This window comes from Protopterus annectens, chromosome 4.part0 (genome assembly GCF_019279795.1).
Source record: "Protopterus annectens isolate FY-2018-M chromosome 4.part0, PAN1.0, whole genome shotgun sequence".
Classification (NCBI taxonomy): Eukaryota; Metazoa; Chordata; order Ceratodontiformes; family Protopteridae; genus Protopterus; species Protopterus annectens.
In genome coordinates, this window is record NC_056733.1 from 1,598,534,335 (window position 1) to 1,598,555,412 (window position 21,078).

At 43.1% G+C, this 21,078-nt stretch overlaps 1 protein-coding gene across 1 annotated transcript in view; it reads right to left on the reverse strand.

Annotated features, from left to right (window-relative positions):
- Positions 1-21,078, reverse strand: part of FBXO38 (F-box protein 38) — a 3,050,069-nt gene that overhangs the window by 817,634 nt on the left and 2,211,357 nt on the right. Inside the window, exon 14 of the mRNA XM_044069370.1 lies at positions 10,355-10,531. Within this exon, the coding sequence (XP_043925305.1) occupies positions 10,355-10,531 (177 nt within the window). The remainder of the gene's footprint in view (positions 1-10,354; positions 10,532-21,078) is intronic.

A 21,078-nucleotide genomic window follows, 5' to 3' on the forward strand; every position in this document is an offset into this window, starting at 1 on the left:
TGCATTATCTTTTGTTTAGTCTCTTCCCACATATCCGTAGCTGCCATATCAGAATAATTTTTAATCCATACTCCTAAATACTTCAGTTTAGCACGTCCCCATAAATGTGGATATTGCTGAACTTAATTTGTTTGTGTGTACATAACTTACAGCTACTGCCTTTGTTTTAGCTTCATTAACTTTGTATCCCAAAAAGGTTTGAAACTGTCTCAAAATGTTCCATAACACTGTATTGTCCTTCCTGGTTTTATCAACTATAAAATAATATCTGCAAATACAGTGAGCTTTTCATGACTACCATACCAATTATATCCTTGAATTTCAGAGTCCCTTATTTTCTTTGCCAATGGTTCTAAATATAGTGCAACAAAGGGGAAAGAGGACACTCCTGCCTGGTTCCACTGTTCAAGCAGAAAGTATCAGAGAGGAACCCACACACTTTAATTTTCACTTCTGATCCTTCATATGTCCTCCTAATCAACCTTATAATTTTATCAGGGAAAGCAAATGCTTCCATTGCTCTGCTCATATAGTCCCAGCATACTGTGTCAAATGCTTTCCCACCACCAACAGTGGTATTTTCTTACATTCTGCTAACATCTGGATCATCAATTTTCTGTTAATATTGTCAAATGTTTGCCTCTCCTCGACAAAATCACAATGATCCATATCTATCAATTTTTGCACCACTTTTTTCCATTCTTTTAGCCATTACAGACATAACACTTTATAATCACGGTTTAGTATTGAATTGGGCCTGTATGAAGCTGGATCTGATGGATCTTAATCCTCTTTAGGAATTACAGCTACCACTGCTTTCTTCCAGGATGTTGGTATTTCTCCTCTCCTTAAAATCAAAACCTTCCAGATCTTTATAATTTCTTTTACATCCTAGCTTCTAAACTTCCACAGGAATACCATCTATTCCTGGGGACTTTCCTTTAGATTGGATATACATCACCATTTTTATCTCATCTCCTCCTGTTAGCAATTGAGCTTCATATACCTCTAACCTTGGCATATATTTATATCTTCTATAAACATTTCCATCTGTACCTTTTCTTGGATTTCCACATTTCTCTGCTTTATACACACTTTCATAGAATTTCCAAAATATTTCTAATACCTCTACAGGATTTCTTGTTACCTTCCTTGTTACACGCTCCCTAAGCTTGGTGACAGCCCTTTCTACTTTCTGTTGCCTGAGTCACTGTGCTAAAAGTTTTGTGCTCTAGAGTTATTATCAAAAAACAGTTCCTTAACAGCAGTTTTTCTAAACTCTTGCATATTACGGAGGTAATCTCTTATTTTCTGTTTAGCATTCTGCAGTTGCTGCTCTTCTTGTTCAGTAAGATTATCCCTTTTCTGCAATACTTTAACATTTGTCAGTCTGTCTAAACAATTCTTACTTCTTAACCATATCGCCATTTCCTTTATTTCCACCCTATTTTAAACCCCCACTTAAATTTTATTCCACTACCTAGCTATATCTTCAGAAGAAATGTCTATCTTCTCTAATAGCCCCTAAATAATTTCTACTACCTAGTCCGTAAATTCCTCTCTTTTCAAAAGATGGGTGGGAAAGAGCCAGTGTCTTGTTTTTATTTCATTACCATGTTTTTATTTTAGTCATTACTGGCATATGGTCTGAAATAGTTATTGAGTACAAATCAAGAATTTCAATTAAATGCATGCGTTCCTGTGAAATGTAAACACTGTCTACCTAGCTCAGTTTTTTGTATCTTGGGGAATAATATGTAATTCATTCCAAACTCCTAGTAATAAATTCACATCCTCCATGCCAAATATTTTCATAAATTTCTACAAAAGTCTACCCTCCTTTGTTACACTTTCCCTTCTGGGCCCCAGACATAAATTCACTGCTGCAAGGATAGCAAGTAACCCATCTTCCCCTTCACAAACTATGAAGCATGGTATAGCAATGGGTACCTGATAATAAGCATCTGATCTGAAAGCTGAAACCTGGTCATCATTTGAATATGATGAAATAATTTCTTTGGCAAGGCAGCTTCTGAATGGGATTCCACAGATGACGCAGGAAAAATCAGATGTACAGTCCAAGGGCTGTATAAACACCTCATTAAGGCCTACACCCCTGTGCCATATTGGGACAGACAGTGAAGTCACATCACCTGGTCCCTTTCTGCATTCTCCTTAAGAAGCTTCTTTTCAGAGGGGACACTGGAGGCTAAAAATTATCCTAAAGATGTCATGGTGAACAAAGTGAAGGCTCTCACCGCACCCCACTACTGTCCCAGTACTTGTATAAGCAATGCTGCCTATTTCTTACAGTTTAGGGGTCAATCCTCGTCAGACTCTAAGTCCTTGACATAATGCTCAGGGCCTAAACAGCACTCAGAATGACTTTGGAAGTCTTTGCGAGGAATATGCCTTCCAGAAAAGTAGATACCTTTTACAGGCCCTGGCATACCCTAATGCATGTCTGATGTCTGTTTAATGTAACCAAAAAAATTTACAAAGGATTAAAAAGAGGTTCCCAAGTAGAGTGCTTATTGGTCCTGACTTCCAGAGCAGGTTGAACCACACCAGATTATGAATGTGAACACCATGATGCATATGCTCTGATGTGTGGCAAAAAAAATATATATATATCAAATATAGCATGAACAGATGACCATGTTCTACTGGAGACATCCTAAAATCCCAAGGGAAGGGGTGTCTGTCACACCTGGAAAGTGAAGTGCGATGAGCTCTGGCAGTCAGGCTAAATGTTCAGGCCTTCTGTGGCTGATGTCTCAGTAGTTAGGGCTACTGCAAACGTATTCTAAGTGAAGAACAACCAAAAGATTGCTCCAATGTTTGATCAGAAGATGGAGAGTGCTGACACCGTGGAAATATATCCCATCCAGAATTACACCTCTTCCCGGCCTCTCAGCATCAGCTTAAGTGGAGACTGAGCATGAACCTAAGCCACTGAAAACTGAGGATCAGTATGCAATACCCAGGGACCACGAAATGATCTCAGGAATGGACATGCCTCAAGATAAGTATGACAGGGTCTGCCCTCCACTTCACTCTAATTCTGACAGTGCTCTGTCATATACCTGAGGATGTAAAAGGGGCACTTCCCATTAAACCCAGCACTAGGTAGTCTCAACTGTTGTCATATTTTTAAAAATAAAGGTAAGTCAGACGTTTCTTCCACCTGCATCTTTGTGTGACCCTTCTGAATTACTTGTATATTACATAACACTCCTCTCTCTCATGCAATAAATATAGTACTACTGAGGATCTTGATTTGTAATTTGAAAGACAAAAAAAAAACACTTAGACTGATTAGCTGTTTTAGGCACTGAACATGGGATCTTTTCCATTAAAGACATGAGGATTAACATCCAAATTATGAAAGTGATGAAAAAAAAAAGTGGCAGCCTAGGAGGTAAGCATGCTTCCCTAATGGGGCATGATACATCAAAACATATGCTGGCAAAAGTTGTGTATGCCCCCTAAAAGTGGGAGCATTAAAAAAAATTGCGAGAAGAACAAAGAATATCTCTATCACAGATTCACTGAACCATGGTCCCCAATGTCACATTGCAACATACCATAGAAAACGACAATCTCCCTTAAATCAACTTTGCCACTGACTTGGGGAGAAATACTATGAGGTGAACTGATGCCAGGGCTGAGCAAAGAGACCTTAAGAATATTACACAATATAACAGACACCAATGCAAAGTAAAAATTAAGGCTAGGATGTAAACAGTGAGTTATGTACTCACCATAACGATCGATGTATGTGGTCCATCTCGCCTACATTCATTACTGACGGGTTCGGCTCCGACTCGGCCGACTATTTTTCTCTAGCACGAAGTCTCTAATTGGCTGGGCTAACCCGGTATCCCAGGATGCACCTCGCCCCAACCTCCAGATCTTGTTTGCATACATCGCAATCACTCCACATACACAACCCTCACTAAGAGGAATATCGCCAACCAGGAAAAAGGAACAAATAACCAATTTTGAAGGGTCTCAGAGCAATTTTCCTCCAAATCCTTCAGGAAGGGGGCAGGTGGGAGGGTACGTAAGAATGTAGGCGAGATGGACCACATACATCGATCGTTATGGTGAGTACATAACTAACTGATGTTATGTGGTCCTATCTCGCCTACATTCATTACTGACAGGACAGCGTCCCTAGCACCTCTAACCCGGGAGGCTCATAGGAAAATACGCCTGAGAACCATGGAACCAAAGGAAGCCCGGCCTCTAGATGCCACGTCCAGCTTGTAATGAGAGATAAAGGTATGATGAGAAGCCCAGGTGGCCGCTGCACAAATGTCGTCCAAGGAATGCCTGGTATGATACGCTATCGAAGTCAAGACTGCCCTGGTGGAATGAGCTTTAACTGGGAATGGTAAATTTCTGCCTGCTGATGAGTATATAAAGGAAATGCAATCCTTAATCCACTTAGAAATTTTGCACTTGGAAACAGGGCCACCCGTTCTATTCTCTGAGAAGGACACAAACAATTGATCCGATTTCCTTTCATGTTTCGTCCTGTGTAAATAGAATTTCAGTTGTCTATGCACATCCAATTGATGAAATTTGAACTCTGCTTTGTTGGAGAAGTTTGGAAAGAACACCGGTAACTCAATGGATTGGTGGAGGCTAAACGTGGAAGACACCTTAGGAAGGAAGGACGGATTAAGTCTCAAGGATACCCTGTCCTTATGGAAGATCAAATACGGGGGTTTAATGGACAACACTTGAAGTTCTGATACTCTTCTAGCCGAAGTGATGGCAACCAAGAATGCAGTCTTCCAGGATAAGAATTTTAGTTTGCAAGTGGCAGCTGGCTCAAAGGGCGAAGAAGTGATGGCTTGCAACACCAGATTTAAATCCCATGGCATGACGGGTTCTGACACAGGAGGACAAAGTAACCAGGCTCCTTTCAAAAAGGCCTTACAAAGTTTATGGCCCATAAGAGCGGGCTCGTAGGATACATGGAAGTTAGAAATGGCCGCCAGCTGCACCTTAATGGTCGAGGGAGCAGAGCCCTGTTGGAAGGGCATAGCTAAAAAGTCTAAGACCGCCGATATAGGGGCTGTGAAAGGGTCCAGACCTTGGGCCTGTGCCCAGATGGAAAATCTCTTCCATTTGCTGGAGTAAATTCTTCTGGTGGAGGACTTGTGAGATGACGATAGGATATGCACCACCTCAAGTGAAAGGGAATGTAGTCTAACTAATGATGGAAGTGGAGCAGCCAGACTGTCAACCTGAGGGACTGTAGGGAGGGGTGGGACTGTCCCGACATGTGAGTAAATAGGTCTGACACTGGATCCAGAGTCCAAGGACCGTCCACTGTGTACTGCTGAAGAAAGGGGAACCAGACTTGGCGGGGCCAGTGTGGGGCAATTAGAATCATCTTGCTTCCCAAGTATATAGCTTTCTGAATCACTCTTGGTAACAGAGGAAACGGAGGAAAGGCATAGAGCAGACCGGGAGGCCAACCGTGGACTAGTGTGTCCCTGGGTGACTCCCCCTGTGGGGGGATCAGGGTGAAGTAGTTGCTGCATTTGGCATTGAGAGGACTGGCAAAGAGATCGCAGCAAGGCTGACCCCACCTGCTGAAGATCTGAGTCGCAACTCGGTTGTTCGGAGACCACTCGTAAGGCATCAGAAAAGCTCTGCTTAGCCTGTCTGCTATCACGTTGGACTTTCCCGGAATGTGCGTTGCCACTAGAAACCGTTGGGAAGATACTGCCCAATGCCACACTCTCATGGCTTCTCTGCAAAGGGGGTAAGACTTGGTTGCTCCTTGCTTGTTCAGGTACCACACAACTGACATGCTGTCCGAGTGAATTGCAATCGTTCCCCGGGGAAGAGAGCTCTGGAGTGCTTGCAACGCTAATAGCACCGCTCTCATCTCTAGGACATTGATGTGTAAGTGTACCTCGTGATCCTGCCACGTGCCTTGGACCGTTCTGCCCAGACAATGCCCCCCCACCCTATCTGGGAAGCGTCCGTGGTCACTGTGGCAGCAGGAGACAAAGGAACTAGATTCCTCCCCTTGTCCAGGTTGGAGGAACATAGCCACCAATGGAGATCCTGTCTGCATTGTTCCGTGAGGAGGATTGGATGAGAGAGACGGAATTTTTGTAAGGACCACTGGACTGAAAGCAGCCACTGGAGGATCTGCATGTGTAGCCTGGCTAAGGGCACTAGCATGATGGTAGCCGCCATGGATCCCAATAGCTGAAGAACTAACCTGGCTTGGACCTTCTTGAGGGGCAACAAAGCTTGAATTTGAGATTGCAGCACTCTTATCCTTTCTAGAGGTAGAAAGGCCCTCATTTGAACAGAGGCTAGCTCTGCGCCTATAAATACAACACGCTGTGAGGGCAGCAAGGCAGATTTTTCCCAGTTTAATGTAATTCCTAGCCTTTGGCAAAGGGTTATGGTAGCCTCCCTGGCTCTAATGAGGAGATGCCTGGTGGGGGCGGTAAGGAGCCAATTGTCCAGGTAAGGAAACACCTGGAATCCTAGACGTCTCAGGTGAGCTGTCACCACTGCCAAACACTTGGTAAACTCCCTGGGGGCTGTGGTGAGACCAAAGGGCAGGGCATGAAACTGGAAATGACTGGCTCCCAGCCGGAAGCGTAAATGATTCCTGGATGCCTTGTTCATCTTGATGTGGTAATAGGCATCCTTGAGGTCGATGGAGCACATCCATACTCCCTCTCCCAGCAATGGGAAGATGGACTGAAGAGTGACCATTCAGAATTTGGACTTCAGGACGTAGTGATTCAATCGGCTGAGATCCAGAATGGGTCTCAGGTCCCCTGTTTTTTTCGGTACCAAAAAGAGTCTTGAGTAAGTTCCTGATCCGATCTGGTCTGAAGGGACCGGTTGGATGACTCCTTTTTCTAGCAGCTTTGATATCTTTAGTGCTGCTTGATCCCTTTGACTGGGTGGAACGTCCGGGATTTTTCTGATTGGGGGAGGGGGGTGAAGCAAAGGGAATGGTGTAACCTCCGGTAATTATTCGAAGCACCCATCGATCCTGGGTGATGCTCTCCCATGCTTGGGGATGCCTCGAAAAATGGGCTCCAACTGGCTCCGGAATAGCACAGTCGGGCAATCCCTCAGGGATGCTGATAGGAAAATCCGTGAAAGGAGTTGCGGTCTCCCAAATTGTGGGGGCCTCCTCTGCCCCTAGGATGGCGTCTTCCAGATTAATTCCCCCCTCCTCTGCCTCTGGAGGGGGGCTCACCATGAGTGGCGGGGAAAGACTTTTGTGACTTCTTGAACCACATCTTCCCTCCTCTCTGAGCCTTGGGATAAGGCCTAGTGGGAAGAGAAAAATGGGCCCCTACGGCAGACAAGGTCTTACCCTCCTGCTCACATCTGGTGAGAGTGTCTTTCACTTTGGGTCCGAAAAGAGAGGACCCATCGAAGGGGGCGTCAGTGAAGGAAGACTTGAAGGCCTCCATGAAGTGACATAGACGCATCCAGGCTTGCCTCCTAAGAGCCAAACCTGAACTAGCTGCCCTACTCGCCCCCTCGGCTGCATAAGATATGAGCCTCATGGACGAGTTGACAATGGAACCAAGGGTAGACAACTAGGCATTAACAGTTTGCACTACCGCCTCAGGCATGTTACCCATCAAGGTATCTCCCAACTCTTTGAGGAGATCTCTCTGGAACCGAGTAAAGTGACAATGGTAATTCAGCGACCGCAGTGTAAAGGTCGCTGAAGACATGGTACACTTCCCATACCGATCCATACTCCTGGACTCCTTGTTAGGAGGATGGATGGAAGAAGAAGCCTCCGCAACTTCCTGCTGAGTGGCTGACGCCACCACCATGGCATCTACGGGGACCCCTTTTGTCAAGAACTCTTTCCCTGGGGGAGCAGACAGGAACTTATTCGGACTGGGCACCGGTTCCACGGAATCAGGGTGCTCCCACACCCTTTGACAAATCAGGTCCAAGAGTTCATCGAAGGGTGGAGACACCCAGGAGGTGGAAGGTTGAGCTCCGAAGGCCTTGAGGAATACCGACTCCTCCTCAGAGGGGGACTTGGAAGGCCAGTTGCCTCTCTGCCTCAATATCTCCAGGATGTCGGAGAAAGAGACATCATCGGAGGACGACTTAGGGGACCCCTCTGCATCCTCGAGGTCGGTATTGGAGGTGATGGACTCGTCTTGGGAGTCTATGTGCTTCCTCATGCACAACTTCTTCCTGGGAGGCACCTCAGGCACAGACTCTGAGGGGCCCTCAGAAAGTTGGGGACCACTCATGGGGGTGTCCTCAGGCCTTTGAGCTCCACTGTCCATGGATAGGGGGGCATCAGAGGCTCTAGCCGGGGTGTATGGGGACGGAGTGACCGATCCAAGTGATGTCACTGACGACCTGGCCAGTGGACTCCTCATGGCCTCGAAGGCGGGCCCCCCCCCCCGAATCTGAGGACTGACCCATCTCTGAGACCACAACCGGGGTCGGGGTCCCCCTAGCTGAAGCCCCGAGAGGGAGACTCGGAGCCGACAGAAGTCTAGTTGCATCCCCCTCGGGCCCGACCGAGGAAACCCGAGTGCCGAAACCAGATGACGGAACCGAAATGGTTGGCGCCGACGTCGGCTCCGATAAACCCGTCAGGGGTATCGGAACCAGCACAAGGACATCACTCAGAGCCGAGCACTCCGGCTCCGACAACACAGAGGTGCTCGGAGGAGGAATCATCGGTACCGACAAGGGGGCAGGCTCCAGAGGCGACTGGGTCGGAGCCAAAAACAATTTGGCTAACACCGGCGACTGAAGGAGCCTCTGGACCACCCTATCCACATCCAAATCAGACAACCCCGAGGATTTGGAGGAAACTGAAGGAGATGGGGATCTCCTGCCTAACACTGGGTGACCGGCTCCGAATTGGCTCCAAAAAGATCGGAGCCGAGGTCGACTCCAGTGCCACAGATACCTCCTGTGGCCCTGAGGACAATGGAGCCGAGGAGGCAGTATCCAAAACAGAGAGCTTGTCCTGCGGCTCCTAAGCCAAAGGAACTGAGGAGGTAGTAACTACTTTCAAAGTCTTCTCCGGGGGCTCCGAAGAACTAGATGGAGCCGGAGATCTTTTCTTAGTTCTGGTAGATTTAGACTTGCCAGTAGAAGAAGCAGACTCTAGATCCTCTTCAAAGGCAGGCTTAACTAGGCCCTTCAAAATCAGTTTATTTTTCCTTTCCTGCAGCACCCAAGAACTGAAGGAATGGCAGACACTGCATGATTCTTGTAGGTGAATCGCACCAAGGTAATAAACACAGATGGCATGCCCATCTGTAATCGACATTTTGTAAGCACATTTAGAGCATTTTTTAAACCCGGAGGGTTTATGCTCCTTCTGCTCCTTCGAAATGTCAGACAAAAACCAAACACTCAGCAACTAACAGAAGGAAGGCAGAAAACACTACTGGGCACAGGAACTCTAACTTAAACGTTCCCTAGGGAAGAAAAACTGACAAAAACAAACTACAGAATGATTTACAACGGAGAGGACTAGGTCCCTCTAAATTAAACGGGCCTAGCCTGCCAAACACAAGGGAAATCACACACACTCTCCAAAAACTAAACCGAACAGGCTCCAACACATAAAAAACACAATATAGTTATGAAAATAGCTTTTTTTTATATAAAGGAGAAGTAGAAAAACTTTAGAAAGTTTAGTAAAAGTGTACTTACCACAGCCAAGCGCGAGACCACGTCCTAACTCAACAAGCGGCAAACGAGATCTGGGGGTTGGGGCGAGGTGCATTCTGGGATACCGGGTTAGCCCAGCCAATTAGAGACTTCGTGCTACAGAAAAATAGTCGGCCGAGTCAGAGCCGATTCTCGGCTCCGAACCCGTCAGTAATTAATGTAGGCGAGATAGGACCACATAACATCAAATATCCGTCGTAAATCGTTCTGTAGTTTGTTTTTGTCAGTTTTTCTTCCCTAGGGAACGTTTAAGTTAGAGTTCTTGTGTCCAGTAGTGTTTTAGAGAAGCAAAACACTAGGAAAGAAACCTTACTGGTAAAATCATCCATCAGTAGACCACGTAGGGCAGAATAATGAGAATGAAATCTTAACACTGAGGCATCTAAGCATTTCAGAATCTTTTTCCTTCTATTTATAATGAAAAAGGCAATAACCACTTCCTTCTTCTGCTTGTAGAGAAATTTTTTGAGAGAGACATCTCAAAGAATAAAACCACAGTCATAATAAAATAGAGAATGACAGTAAATGCAGTGATGTCTGGGTACATTTAAAAACATTTTTGAAATCTGGAAATTAAATAAACAAATAAATTTGTCACCGGTGTGGGTGGATTTCTTACTTATATTCCCACCAGGTTCTGTTTCAATCTTAAGTTGCTCTTCTGCATCTAAACAGTTATGGCTGATATGGTTGGCAATGGGTGCTTGGGAAATGCCTCCATCCTCTTCATCTTCACTGTCAGAATCATGGACTGAAACAGGTACAGACTTTACAGCAGGTTGAAGACCACTTGGTCCTACAAGAAGACAAGAAAAAAAGATTACAACTGGAAATTCTACATTTCAGGACAGCAATGAGTCTTCACTTTTGCAGTGACAGATATGAACTACTTCACGCAAGAATTATTTTTTTTTAACAAGAAACATCTTTATTAAATTATCATGTTTGACATAGGTCCTGTTACATTTATATAAATGAAAATAAACCATAGCAATACAGTCTCAGTTGCAAACATACATTCCAAACCGTGCTGACACAACTGTAGCTGCAACATTATACATAATTTTTAACATACCCAGTTCATTGTTAGTCAACCATTACATAGCTCATTCAAATCCTGCCTTCTTTTAAACCTCGTTCCTCCTCTGCATGTATTTATCCCACATTTCCCATTTTTTCCTATGTAATTTGTTCCTACCCTTTTCTAAAGACCCCAGTAACAGTTGTTTTTTCTGTTACTATCTTCACGGTTTCTAATAAACTTGGTTTAGACTCTGATTTCCATTTTCTAGTAATTGCTTTTTTTGCAGCCATCATACTTAGACTCAAGCAAAGCCTTACTACCTCTAGACAATTCCGATTCTGTATCAGCTCAAAAAAATATTTCCCTGGTTACTCCAAACTGCCCAGATACAGATACTTGAGAAGAAACTAGAGAAGAGGAGAGAGTTAAACTGGGCTTTCCTAGACTTGGAGAAAGCATATGACAAGGTCCCAAGAAAGCTGATCTGGGCAGTACTGCGGTGGTTTGAAGTCCCAGAAACATTGGTAGAATTAGTACAGGCTATGTACATGGACCCAGTGACTCAAGTATGAACAGTGTTTGGCCTCACTGAGGGGTTCCCAGTGGGAGTGTGTGTACACCAGGGTTCAGCTCTGAGCCCACTGCTGTTCATACTGGTAATGGACTACATCAGCAAACAGGTTGGAGGGGCCAGAGCAACAAAGCTGCTGTATGCAGACGATGTGGCAGTACAGGCAGACTCTGATCTAGAACTTCAGCAAAGGATAGGAAAATGGAATGCAAATCTGAAGGCACATGGGATGAAACTAAGCACAGATAAGACAGTGGTAATGGCAGCAGATTGGGGAAATCAGAAGAAGCTGAGAATAGAGATAGATGGGAAGATAGTGGAACAGGTAAACAGCTTCAAGTATCTGGGAGGGGTGGTTGAGGAGAAGGGTAGTCTGAATGAAGAGGTCAAAGCTAGAATCAGAGGGGCTGCAGCCAACTGACATAGAGTGACAGAAGAATACCAAAGAAGCTGAAAAGTAAGGTGTACAAGACAGTGGTACGACCAGTACTACTGTATGGTACAGAAACCTGGGCAGTAAAGGCAGAACAGTTGAAGAAGCTAGAGGTGATGGAAATGAAGTGCCTGAGAAAGGTGGTACGATGCACACTGCGGGACAGGCGAAGAAATGAGGACATAAGAGCAGAAGCCAAAGTAGCTCCAATTGCAGAAAAGATCAAAGAAAACAGATTACGATGGTATGGGCACATGTGTAGAAAAGCAGAAGACAATCTGGTAAGGGAGATCTGGGACAGACAGGAAGAAGGTAAGAGGAAGCAAGGGCGTCCAGCAAAGAGGTGGATGGATTGTGTGAAAGAAGATCTGTGACAGTCAGGCATGAGTGTTGAAGAGGGCAGGAGAGTGGCACTGAATTGAGAGAGTTGGCGACAGTTAATACGATACCCCGACCCCATGTAAATGGGAAAAAGGGGATGATGATGATTGTAAATCTTCTAGATTAGATTTTGTTGCATATATGGGAGATATGCATATACCCCCCCCACTGTTTCTTTCTGAATTGCTGATCTAATCTCTCTTGCCAGTCCATCCTAACCTCCTTTGATTGATTCTTATAGTTATCTTGCAATATTTTATATGCTCTACTAATTATTCCTTTCTTAATGGCAACTTCTGTTGTAGATTCTACTAAAAACTCTACCAGTGCTGTTTTTTTTAGTTAGGACTCCCCTATTTCTTTCTCTCTGCCTGTACTCTGATATCAGTCCTTGATATGGAAGGTAATCTCTGGCCTGCAGTACAAATAAGTTCTTGGCGTCCTCCCATACTATTACACTTTCCTCTCTAGTCATTTGCTTCCAATACCTTGGTTCCTTTGCCAGTTTTCTCCAATATACCCCCCCCCCCCTTGCCTATTGTCTGTATCCCTAATTGTAGTCATCCCTATTGGCAGAATTTCCTTTTTCCATTTCTGTGTTGGCTTAGTTATTAGAAGACTTTCTGCTACTTTATGAATATAATATTCTCTATGATTATTGTTGTCTTCCTTAAAGGTCTGCATCCAAAATCCCCAAAGTCTCTCCCTGTTACTTGAGCATCCCTCCTGTTTCATCATCATCATCTCTTTCCACTTTGAATTTTAGTTCTCTGCTTCTGCTATGTATAGGAGCCTTAACTGTGTTGCTCTGAAATACCCCTTCAACTTGGGCAATCTCAATCCATGTTCTATTGCAAGAATAAACTTATCCCACTTGACTCTTGCTGTGCTCCCCTCCCAGATAAAATCCTTGAGCTTTTTATTAACTGATATCCACAACTTCTCCTCGGGTTGAGAAAAATATGCCTGAAAAGTGTATAAGACTAAAGGGACAAACATTTTAACTGCTTGTATCTTACTATCGATATCCATATAACACAGCTTCCATTTTCTCAGTTTTTGTATTGTCTCTTCCCACATACCCTTAGCTGCCAAACCAGCATCATTTTTAATCCAAACTCCTAAATAATTCATTTTATCATGTTCCCATAAATATGGATATTGCTGAACCAATTTATATGTGGGTATTGCTTTCGTTTTAACTTCATTAATTTTGTATCCTGAAAAGGTTCGAATTTGTCTCAAAATGTTCCACAGCACTGAAATGTCCCTATCTGTTTTTGTAAGGTATAAAATAATGCCATCTGCAAATACAGACAGCTTTTCTTGAATACCATATCAATTATATCCTTGAATTTCTGAGTCCCTTATTTTCTTTGCCAATAGTGCTAAATATAATGCAAATAACAAAAGGGAGAGAGGACACCCCTGCCTGGTTCATCTGCTTAAGCAGAGATTATCAAAGAGGACCCCACCCACTTCAATTTTTGCCACCGATCCTTCAACTATCCTCCTAATCAACCTTATAATTTTATCAGGAAAAGCAAATGCTTCCATTGCTTTGCTCATAAAATCCCAGCTTACCCTGTCAAATGCTTTCTCTGCATCAAGACCCACTAGCAACAGTGGTATTTTCTTACTTTCTGTTTCCCTCTGGATGATCACTGTTCTGTTTATGTTGTCAAAATGTTTGCCTCCCCTCCACAAAACCACACTGATACATATCTATCACCTTTGGCATCACTTTTGCCATTCTTTTAGCCATTATAGACAAACACTTTATAATCATGATTTACTACTGAAATGGTCTTGTATGAATTTGGATCTGATGGATCTTCACCCTCTTTAGGTAGTACAGCTATTACCGCTTTCTTCTAGGATGCTGGTACTTCTCCTCTTAAAATACTGTTAAACCAAACCTCCACACCTTCCTTGTAGCTTGGTGGCAGGACTTTCTACTTTCTGTTGCCTGAGCTGTTGTACTACTTGTGCTCTAGAGTTATTATCAAAAAATAGTTGCTTAACAGCAATCTTTCTAAACTCATGCATATTATTGAGGTAATTCCTTTTTTTCTGTTTAGCATTCTGCAGGTGCTCCTCTTCTTGTTCTGTGAGATTCCCCCTATTTTGTAATACTTTAATATTTGTCAGCCCCTCTAAATAATGCTTGTTACTTCTTAACCATATCTCCCTTTCTTTTATTTCCACCTGATTTTTAAATTCCACTTTAATTTTACCCACTCTCTAGCTATAGTTTCAGAAGTTTCCATCCTCTCTAATAGTTCTTGAATAATTTCCACTACCCATTTCTTACATTCCGCTCTTTTCAACAGATAGGCGGGAAAGAGACAGCGTCTCGTTTTTATTTCATTACCCTATGTTTTTATTTTAGTTATTATTGGTGCATGATCTGAAACAGTTATTAGGTGCGTATCAAGACCTTCAATTAAACACACATATTCATGTGAAATGTAAATTCTGTTTAGTCTAGCCTAGCCTTTTTTTTATCTTTGGAATAATACATAAATTCATGCCAAATTCCTAGTACTGAATTCCCATTTTTCCATGCCAAATATTTTCATAAATTTCTTTAAAAATCTACACTCCTTTGTTATCTTTCCCTTTCATGGTCCCCAGACACATCTTCACTGTTGCAAATCAAATTCCAGTCCCCACCTATAAGTAATATTCATTGCTGAAAGCTGATTATTTTTCTCAGAATTTTCTTTAGCTCCATGTGATGTCCGGGCAATACCCCACCGGACTGCCAACAATAATGTGATGTCCCCCACTAGCCTGGGTCAGTAACTATGTAGTTTCAGTCCTCATTAATGACTCCAATGTGAGACTGTCGCTTGAACAGGAGTAATATTTCACAATTTCCCCTAAGAGCACAACAAGAACGCTGCCTATAACATGGGATTGGACTGCATACTTCTGTCCACACCAAATATACCTCCTTATTACACACTTCAGAGCAATGTGTCCCAGTTTAAGACTTCTGATACACTCACACTTAAATTAAATCTCACACATCCAAACACTTCTGGGAAAGCCTGACACAGATTTCCAGTTGTGTCCCTTCCTCAAAATAATAAGAAAACACTCTGTCGCCAATCAGAATGTCACATGCCCTTTTAAAGGGAAGTCCAATTATTAAAATTAGATATTAAAACAAATGATAGAAATGACCTAAAGCAGCCAGGCTTTCCGAGTGGTCCAAAAAGTTATCAAAGCACTAAAGAAAATACTGACAACCCAGCCACAATGTAAGTTAAATAAAATATTTAATAACAAGCAAAATGATTAGAAATATAAAACAGTAATTTCCAATACACAAACAGAACTTGATCACCAGGAAAATCAAATCAATGCTGAAGGATAGAAATCCAACATTTAGAAAACTCTTAACTGATTAGTTCCGATTTTCCTATCTGAATAAAGAACACTGTCCCTAATTTAAACTAAATTATTACAACAAAGCAAAGGCAGGCTTTACAATTACTGATGAGTCCTTCTTGGTATCCACTGCCCAGTACAACTGTTAACTGTAACTGGCTGGTAATGGACAACAAACGTCTACAGTGGGCTCTTTTATACACGAGCTTAACTGTCATAACTGTTCCAGTTCTAATTTTCATTTCATATTGTGAAAATCAACCAACAGCTGTTTACTAAATTTCTTTCCTGCATTTCAGTCTCTGACAGTAATACATAGCAACTGTCAACATTCCGATCACCTCATTTGCAGGTCAACTGATTCTGAGACAGTCTGCATTTATAATTTTCTTCACAAATATGTGCAGCTAGAAATATAAAGAACACTGTTCAAGACTTTAAAACATTCTGTACAAACTGATTACAAATCAACATGTAAGAACTTATTTACAATATCATAGCTAGTCATGATGGCATATAATACACAGGTTAATCTGAAATTATGTGCCAAAACTTTAGCCAGACATGCTAGCACAGATGACAGTGTCCAATTTCTTCACATTTCTTCCCCTAAGAGTCAAGTATGGTTTTCAAGTGACCCTCGAAAAATGACGCTTGAGAAAAATGGGTCTGTCTGGAAATATCAACACACTCCTCTCCTGGGCATACCATCTGCATTGGCATTATTAACCCCAATGCAGTGTTGTTCTCCTTCTGAAGAAATGTGGCTGAGCACAGCCCCACCCTCAATCTGAAGCATCCACTTGCACAACAAACTCTTCACTATAATCTGGGCTGGTCAACACAGCGGGTACTTCCAAAATCTCTAAAGAATGCCTGTTTACAATCTGTGGTCCACACTACCTTATCCAGTTTATTTTTCCTAGTTAGGTCAGTAAGACGAGCAGCCACTGTACTATAATTGGGCACAAATTTTCTATAGTACCCCACTGTCCACAGAAATGCTCACACTTGCTTTTAAGCAACAGGAACTGGCCACACTTGGACAGCTTTTACTTTAACAGGTTCTGGCCTAAACTTACCAGTCCCCACTCTGTGTCCCAAAGTAAGTGACCTCTGCCATACCCACATGACACTTACGTAGTTTAATGGTTAATCTTACCATTTTAAACTGGTCTGCAAATGCCCATAGCATTGTCTTTAATGTATAGTTTAACCTCTCCACAAGAGTATTAGTCTAGGGATGGTAAGGGGTTGGTCTTCAAATGTGTCACCCCACCAACGCTTTCACAAACAAGTCAGTGGGTCTGACATGAAGTTGGCACCTTGGTCAGTCAGCATCTCCCTTGGAAAACCTACCCTGCTGAAAATTTCTAGAAAACCATTTGCCACCTTCTCTACATCAATATCACCTGAAAAAGGAATATTAGGAACTATAGCTAGAAGTGGCAGATGGCAGGATCTAGGCTCTACCAACTGCCATACTTCCTCACCTTCCAGCCCTCCCTTAGGAGTCCACTTTCTATACAGCAAACCTTCCTTCTCTACCTCAATATCACCTGCACAAGGAATATTAGGGACTACAGCTAGAAGTGGCAGATGGTAGGCTTTACCAGCTGCCATACTACCTCACCTTCCAGTCCTCCCTTAGGAGTCCACTCTTTATAAAACAAATCTTTGTTCTCGTACACAGACTCCTCCTCTTCCTTGAGCCTCAGAGGTGTTTTATCAGCCCACTTCTCAAAATTTGTAATGTAGGGTCCGTAAGTTGAGCCTGTCTCATCTCTACATTTGTGACAATCCCAAGATCCCCGTACGCAGGAAGCCTATTTACGTCCGACAGCTGTACCTCACTGTTGATCTGGGTAGTATCACTCCCCTCCATCCTTGCATACACAGTGTCCAAGGGAACATCAGTACCTCCCAGCAGCTGTGGCTCCTTTCAAACGTATTGCTACAGGGGAGTTCCTTCTCTGAAACAGCCACCCCACCGGTCCCAGCTTCAGATATGAGATCTGTCTGGGTCTCTCCCTGGCTACCGGACCTACATGACTTTCTCCAAGCTTGACTGCATGTCACTGCAAGCACACAAGGTACTGCATCATCAAAGTCATTCCCTATCAGGACATTTATAGGAATATCCTCAAACACACCTACCTGCTTGCTTCCACTTCCACCTTCCCAGTCAAGAGGAACCCTAGCCAAAGGTATTTGGAATGGGGTCCCACCCAAAGCTCTCACTGGAGTGGACTGTCCAAAACAAGTACTGCTCTTCTCTAACCACCACAGGTCTCAAAATGGTTACATCAGAAGCTCTCTCTCTCTACCAGTAACCTGTTTACCATCTACTAAGATAGAATACAAATTTTGGTGATAGTCTGGTACCCCTGTTGTTTCCAAACAACTTACCACTGGCAATTTGTCATACCCACTTGCTGGCTCTCACCTTCTGTTTTTCACCTGGCCTTGATGGACATTTGACTGCTATGTGGCCCCTCTCGTTACATTTAAAACATCTAATCCCTAACCATGTACTTGGACTAGTAGTTTCCCCTGTTACTGGTGTACTCTGTTGGAGTTGTGTAGACTGCCACCCATGGGTTCCCTTATGTCCATGTACAGTACTGAGTATCCCATTCTTATGCACTGATGCTCTGCTTGTTAAGCAGAGATCCCCTTTTCTCCCCAACTCCTCCACAGTTACGCTCTCTGTCTGCTAATCAGATTCTCATGTCATCAGGCAAAGTACTAAGGACTTGTTCCCTCACCAAAAGGTCTGCCAGTTCCTCAAAAGTGGTGACCTGACACCCACTCACCCATCTGTAAAATACTTTAATCAGCACTATAATCACATACACTTTCATCTGTCTTGCATCTGTTAATGAAACTTTTTTCTATAAGCTTCAATTGTTATTTTAAAACAATCAAGAAGACAGTTCTTAACTTTTATCATAATTCAATCTACATCAGAGAATTTTGACATGGCCTGAACAGCTTTATCATGAAGTAAGGGAGTCAGGAGCCAAACCCAGAGATCACAGTCAACATTAGGCTGTCTATATACCCTCTCAAATATATGAATAAAACTATCAAAGCCATCCCCATCTCTGTATCGAGGAAATATTTAAAGACCTTTACAGCTTCTGGGGTCTAGTTATTCCCTTCCCCATTACCTCCATGACCCTCTTGAAGGGAAAGAAGCTCCACTTCATGACAGCGCTCTCATATTCCTCTGCTTGTAAACATCTCAGTCTCTCTGCTGATTCCAGTTCAAAACGTTTGGCCTCCAGTTGTTGAGCTTCCAGTTCACATTGACACTGTTTCTCTTCAGCCTTCAGTCTTTCTGCTTCCAGGTGCAGTTTCTCTGCTGATTCCACTTCAAGATGTTTGGCCTCCAGGCAGAGTCCTTCTGACTCCAGACAGATTCTCAGGTTTTCTGAAGAAAATGTGGACTGTCCTGTCTCAGCAGGCTGCACATCCCCAATACCAAACTGGACATACTCTGAATAGCTGAAGCTGCAACTAAGGCTGAAATCATTGCTGCTTTAGGTCGGCATGCACCAGTCCTCTGGCTTCACATTCCTTGGCAAACTGGTTCTTTTCCAGCTTACTTCAGTCTTCTGTTGACATCTCTGCCTGCTGTCCCTGACTAACTAAAAATAAATAAAATTGTGGTGGACTGAGATTCAGTATGTTTAATTTGTGGCTGTCAAGATTGCACACCCTAATGACAACTACCCATAGGCTACTGAAGTCCAATTAAAAATCCCACACCGCTGCCACCAAATATTGTGAAGACAATACCTTATTGGACTGTCAACAAGAATGTGATGTCCCCCACTATCCTGAGTCAGTAACTAAAGAGCTTCGATCCTCACTACTGACTCCAATATGAGACTGTCACTTAAACAGGAGTAATATTTCACAATTTCCCCTAAGAGCACAACAGGAATGGGCTCTGTAACTTGGGACTGGACTGTACACTTCTGTCCACCCCAAATATAACTCCTTATTACACACTTCAGAGCAATGTGTCCTAGTTTACGACCTCTGATACACTCGCACTTAAATTAAATCTCACACATCCAAACACTTTTAGGAAAGCATAACAGATTTCCAACTGTATCCCTTCGTCAAAATAATAAGGTAACATGCTGCCATCAATCAGAATGTCACATGCCCTTCCAAAGGGGAGTCCAATTATTAAAATTAGATATTAAAACAAATGATAGCAAATGACCTAAATCAGCCAGGCTTTCTGAGTGGCCCAAGAAGTTAGCAAAGCAGGTATAAGCACTCTCAAAGCACTAAAGAAAACACTGACTGACCAGCCACAATGTAAGTTAAATAAAATATTTAATAAAGAGCAAAATGATATAAAATAATTTCCAATACACAAACAGAACTTGATCACCAGGAAACAGGTGGACAGTGGTCTCACCTTCGATAACCACATCACCACAACAGTCAGGAAATCCTTCTATGTGGCACACCTCATCACTAAGGGCTTTTCAGCCAGAAAAAAGGAGGTCATTGTCCCACTGTACTCATCCCTCATTAGACCCATCATAGAATACAACGCCCCGTTTGGTATGTACCTCTCAAGATATCTGCAACAACTGGAAAGGACACAGAAATACCTCACTAAAAGAATCACAGACCTAAAGCAGATGCCCTATGCTGACCGCCTTAAAAAACTCCAGCTATACTCTGTCACATATCATCTACTCAGAGGCGATCTCTGCTTAACATACAAGGCCATGTCAAACCCAGAGCTGTTGGACATGCTACACTTAAAGAAATCCCAATCCCTCAGAGCCACACGCTCCAGGGATCTAAACCTTGTCATCACAGTAAACAAAACATGCTGGAGGGACAGGTTCCTGACCCAGAGACTCCCCAGACTCTGGAATAGATTGCCCATACATGTCAAGCAGAGTGCTGCTTTGGCCCTCTTCAAAAGGAACCTTGACAATTGGATGGGAGAAAGGAAATTCACCCTGGGGACCACGTCAGTCGCCCTGCTAGACAGGTGTCCAGGGAAGTAAATAGTGTGGGAAGAAATAGCCAGGGAATTGTTATGGCTAGGCTTGTATAGACCCTAGGGCTGACAGACTAGTACCAACCTATGAACCTAAAAAATCAAATCAATGCTGAAGGATAGAAATCCAACATTTAGAAAAACTCTGATTAGTTTTGATTTTCCTATCTGACTAAACACTGTCCCTGATCTAAACTAAATTATCATAACAGAGCAAAAGCAGAATTACAGCTATTGGTGAGTCCTTCTGGGTATCCACTACACAATACAACTGTTAACTGCAACCACAACTGGCTAACTGACAACTGACTTCAACTGTCTTCAGCAGGTTCTTTTATAGACTAGGTTAACTATCACAACTGCCCCAGTTCGAATTTTCATTTCATATTTTGAAAATCAACCAACAGTTGTTTACTAAAGTTCCTTCCTGTCTTTCAGCCTCTGACAGTAACACATAGGAACTGTAAACATTCCAATTACCTCATCTGCAGATC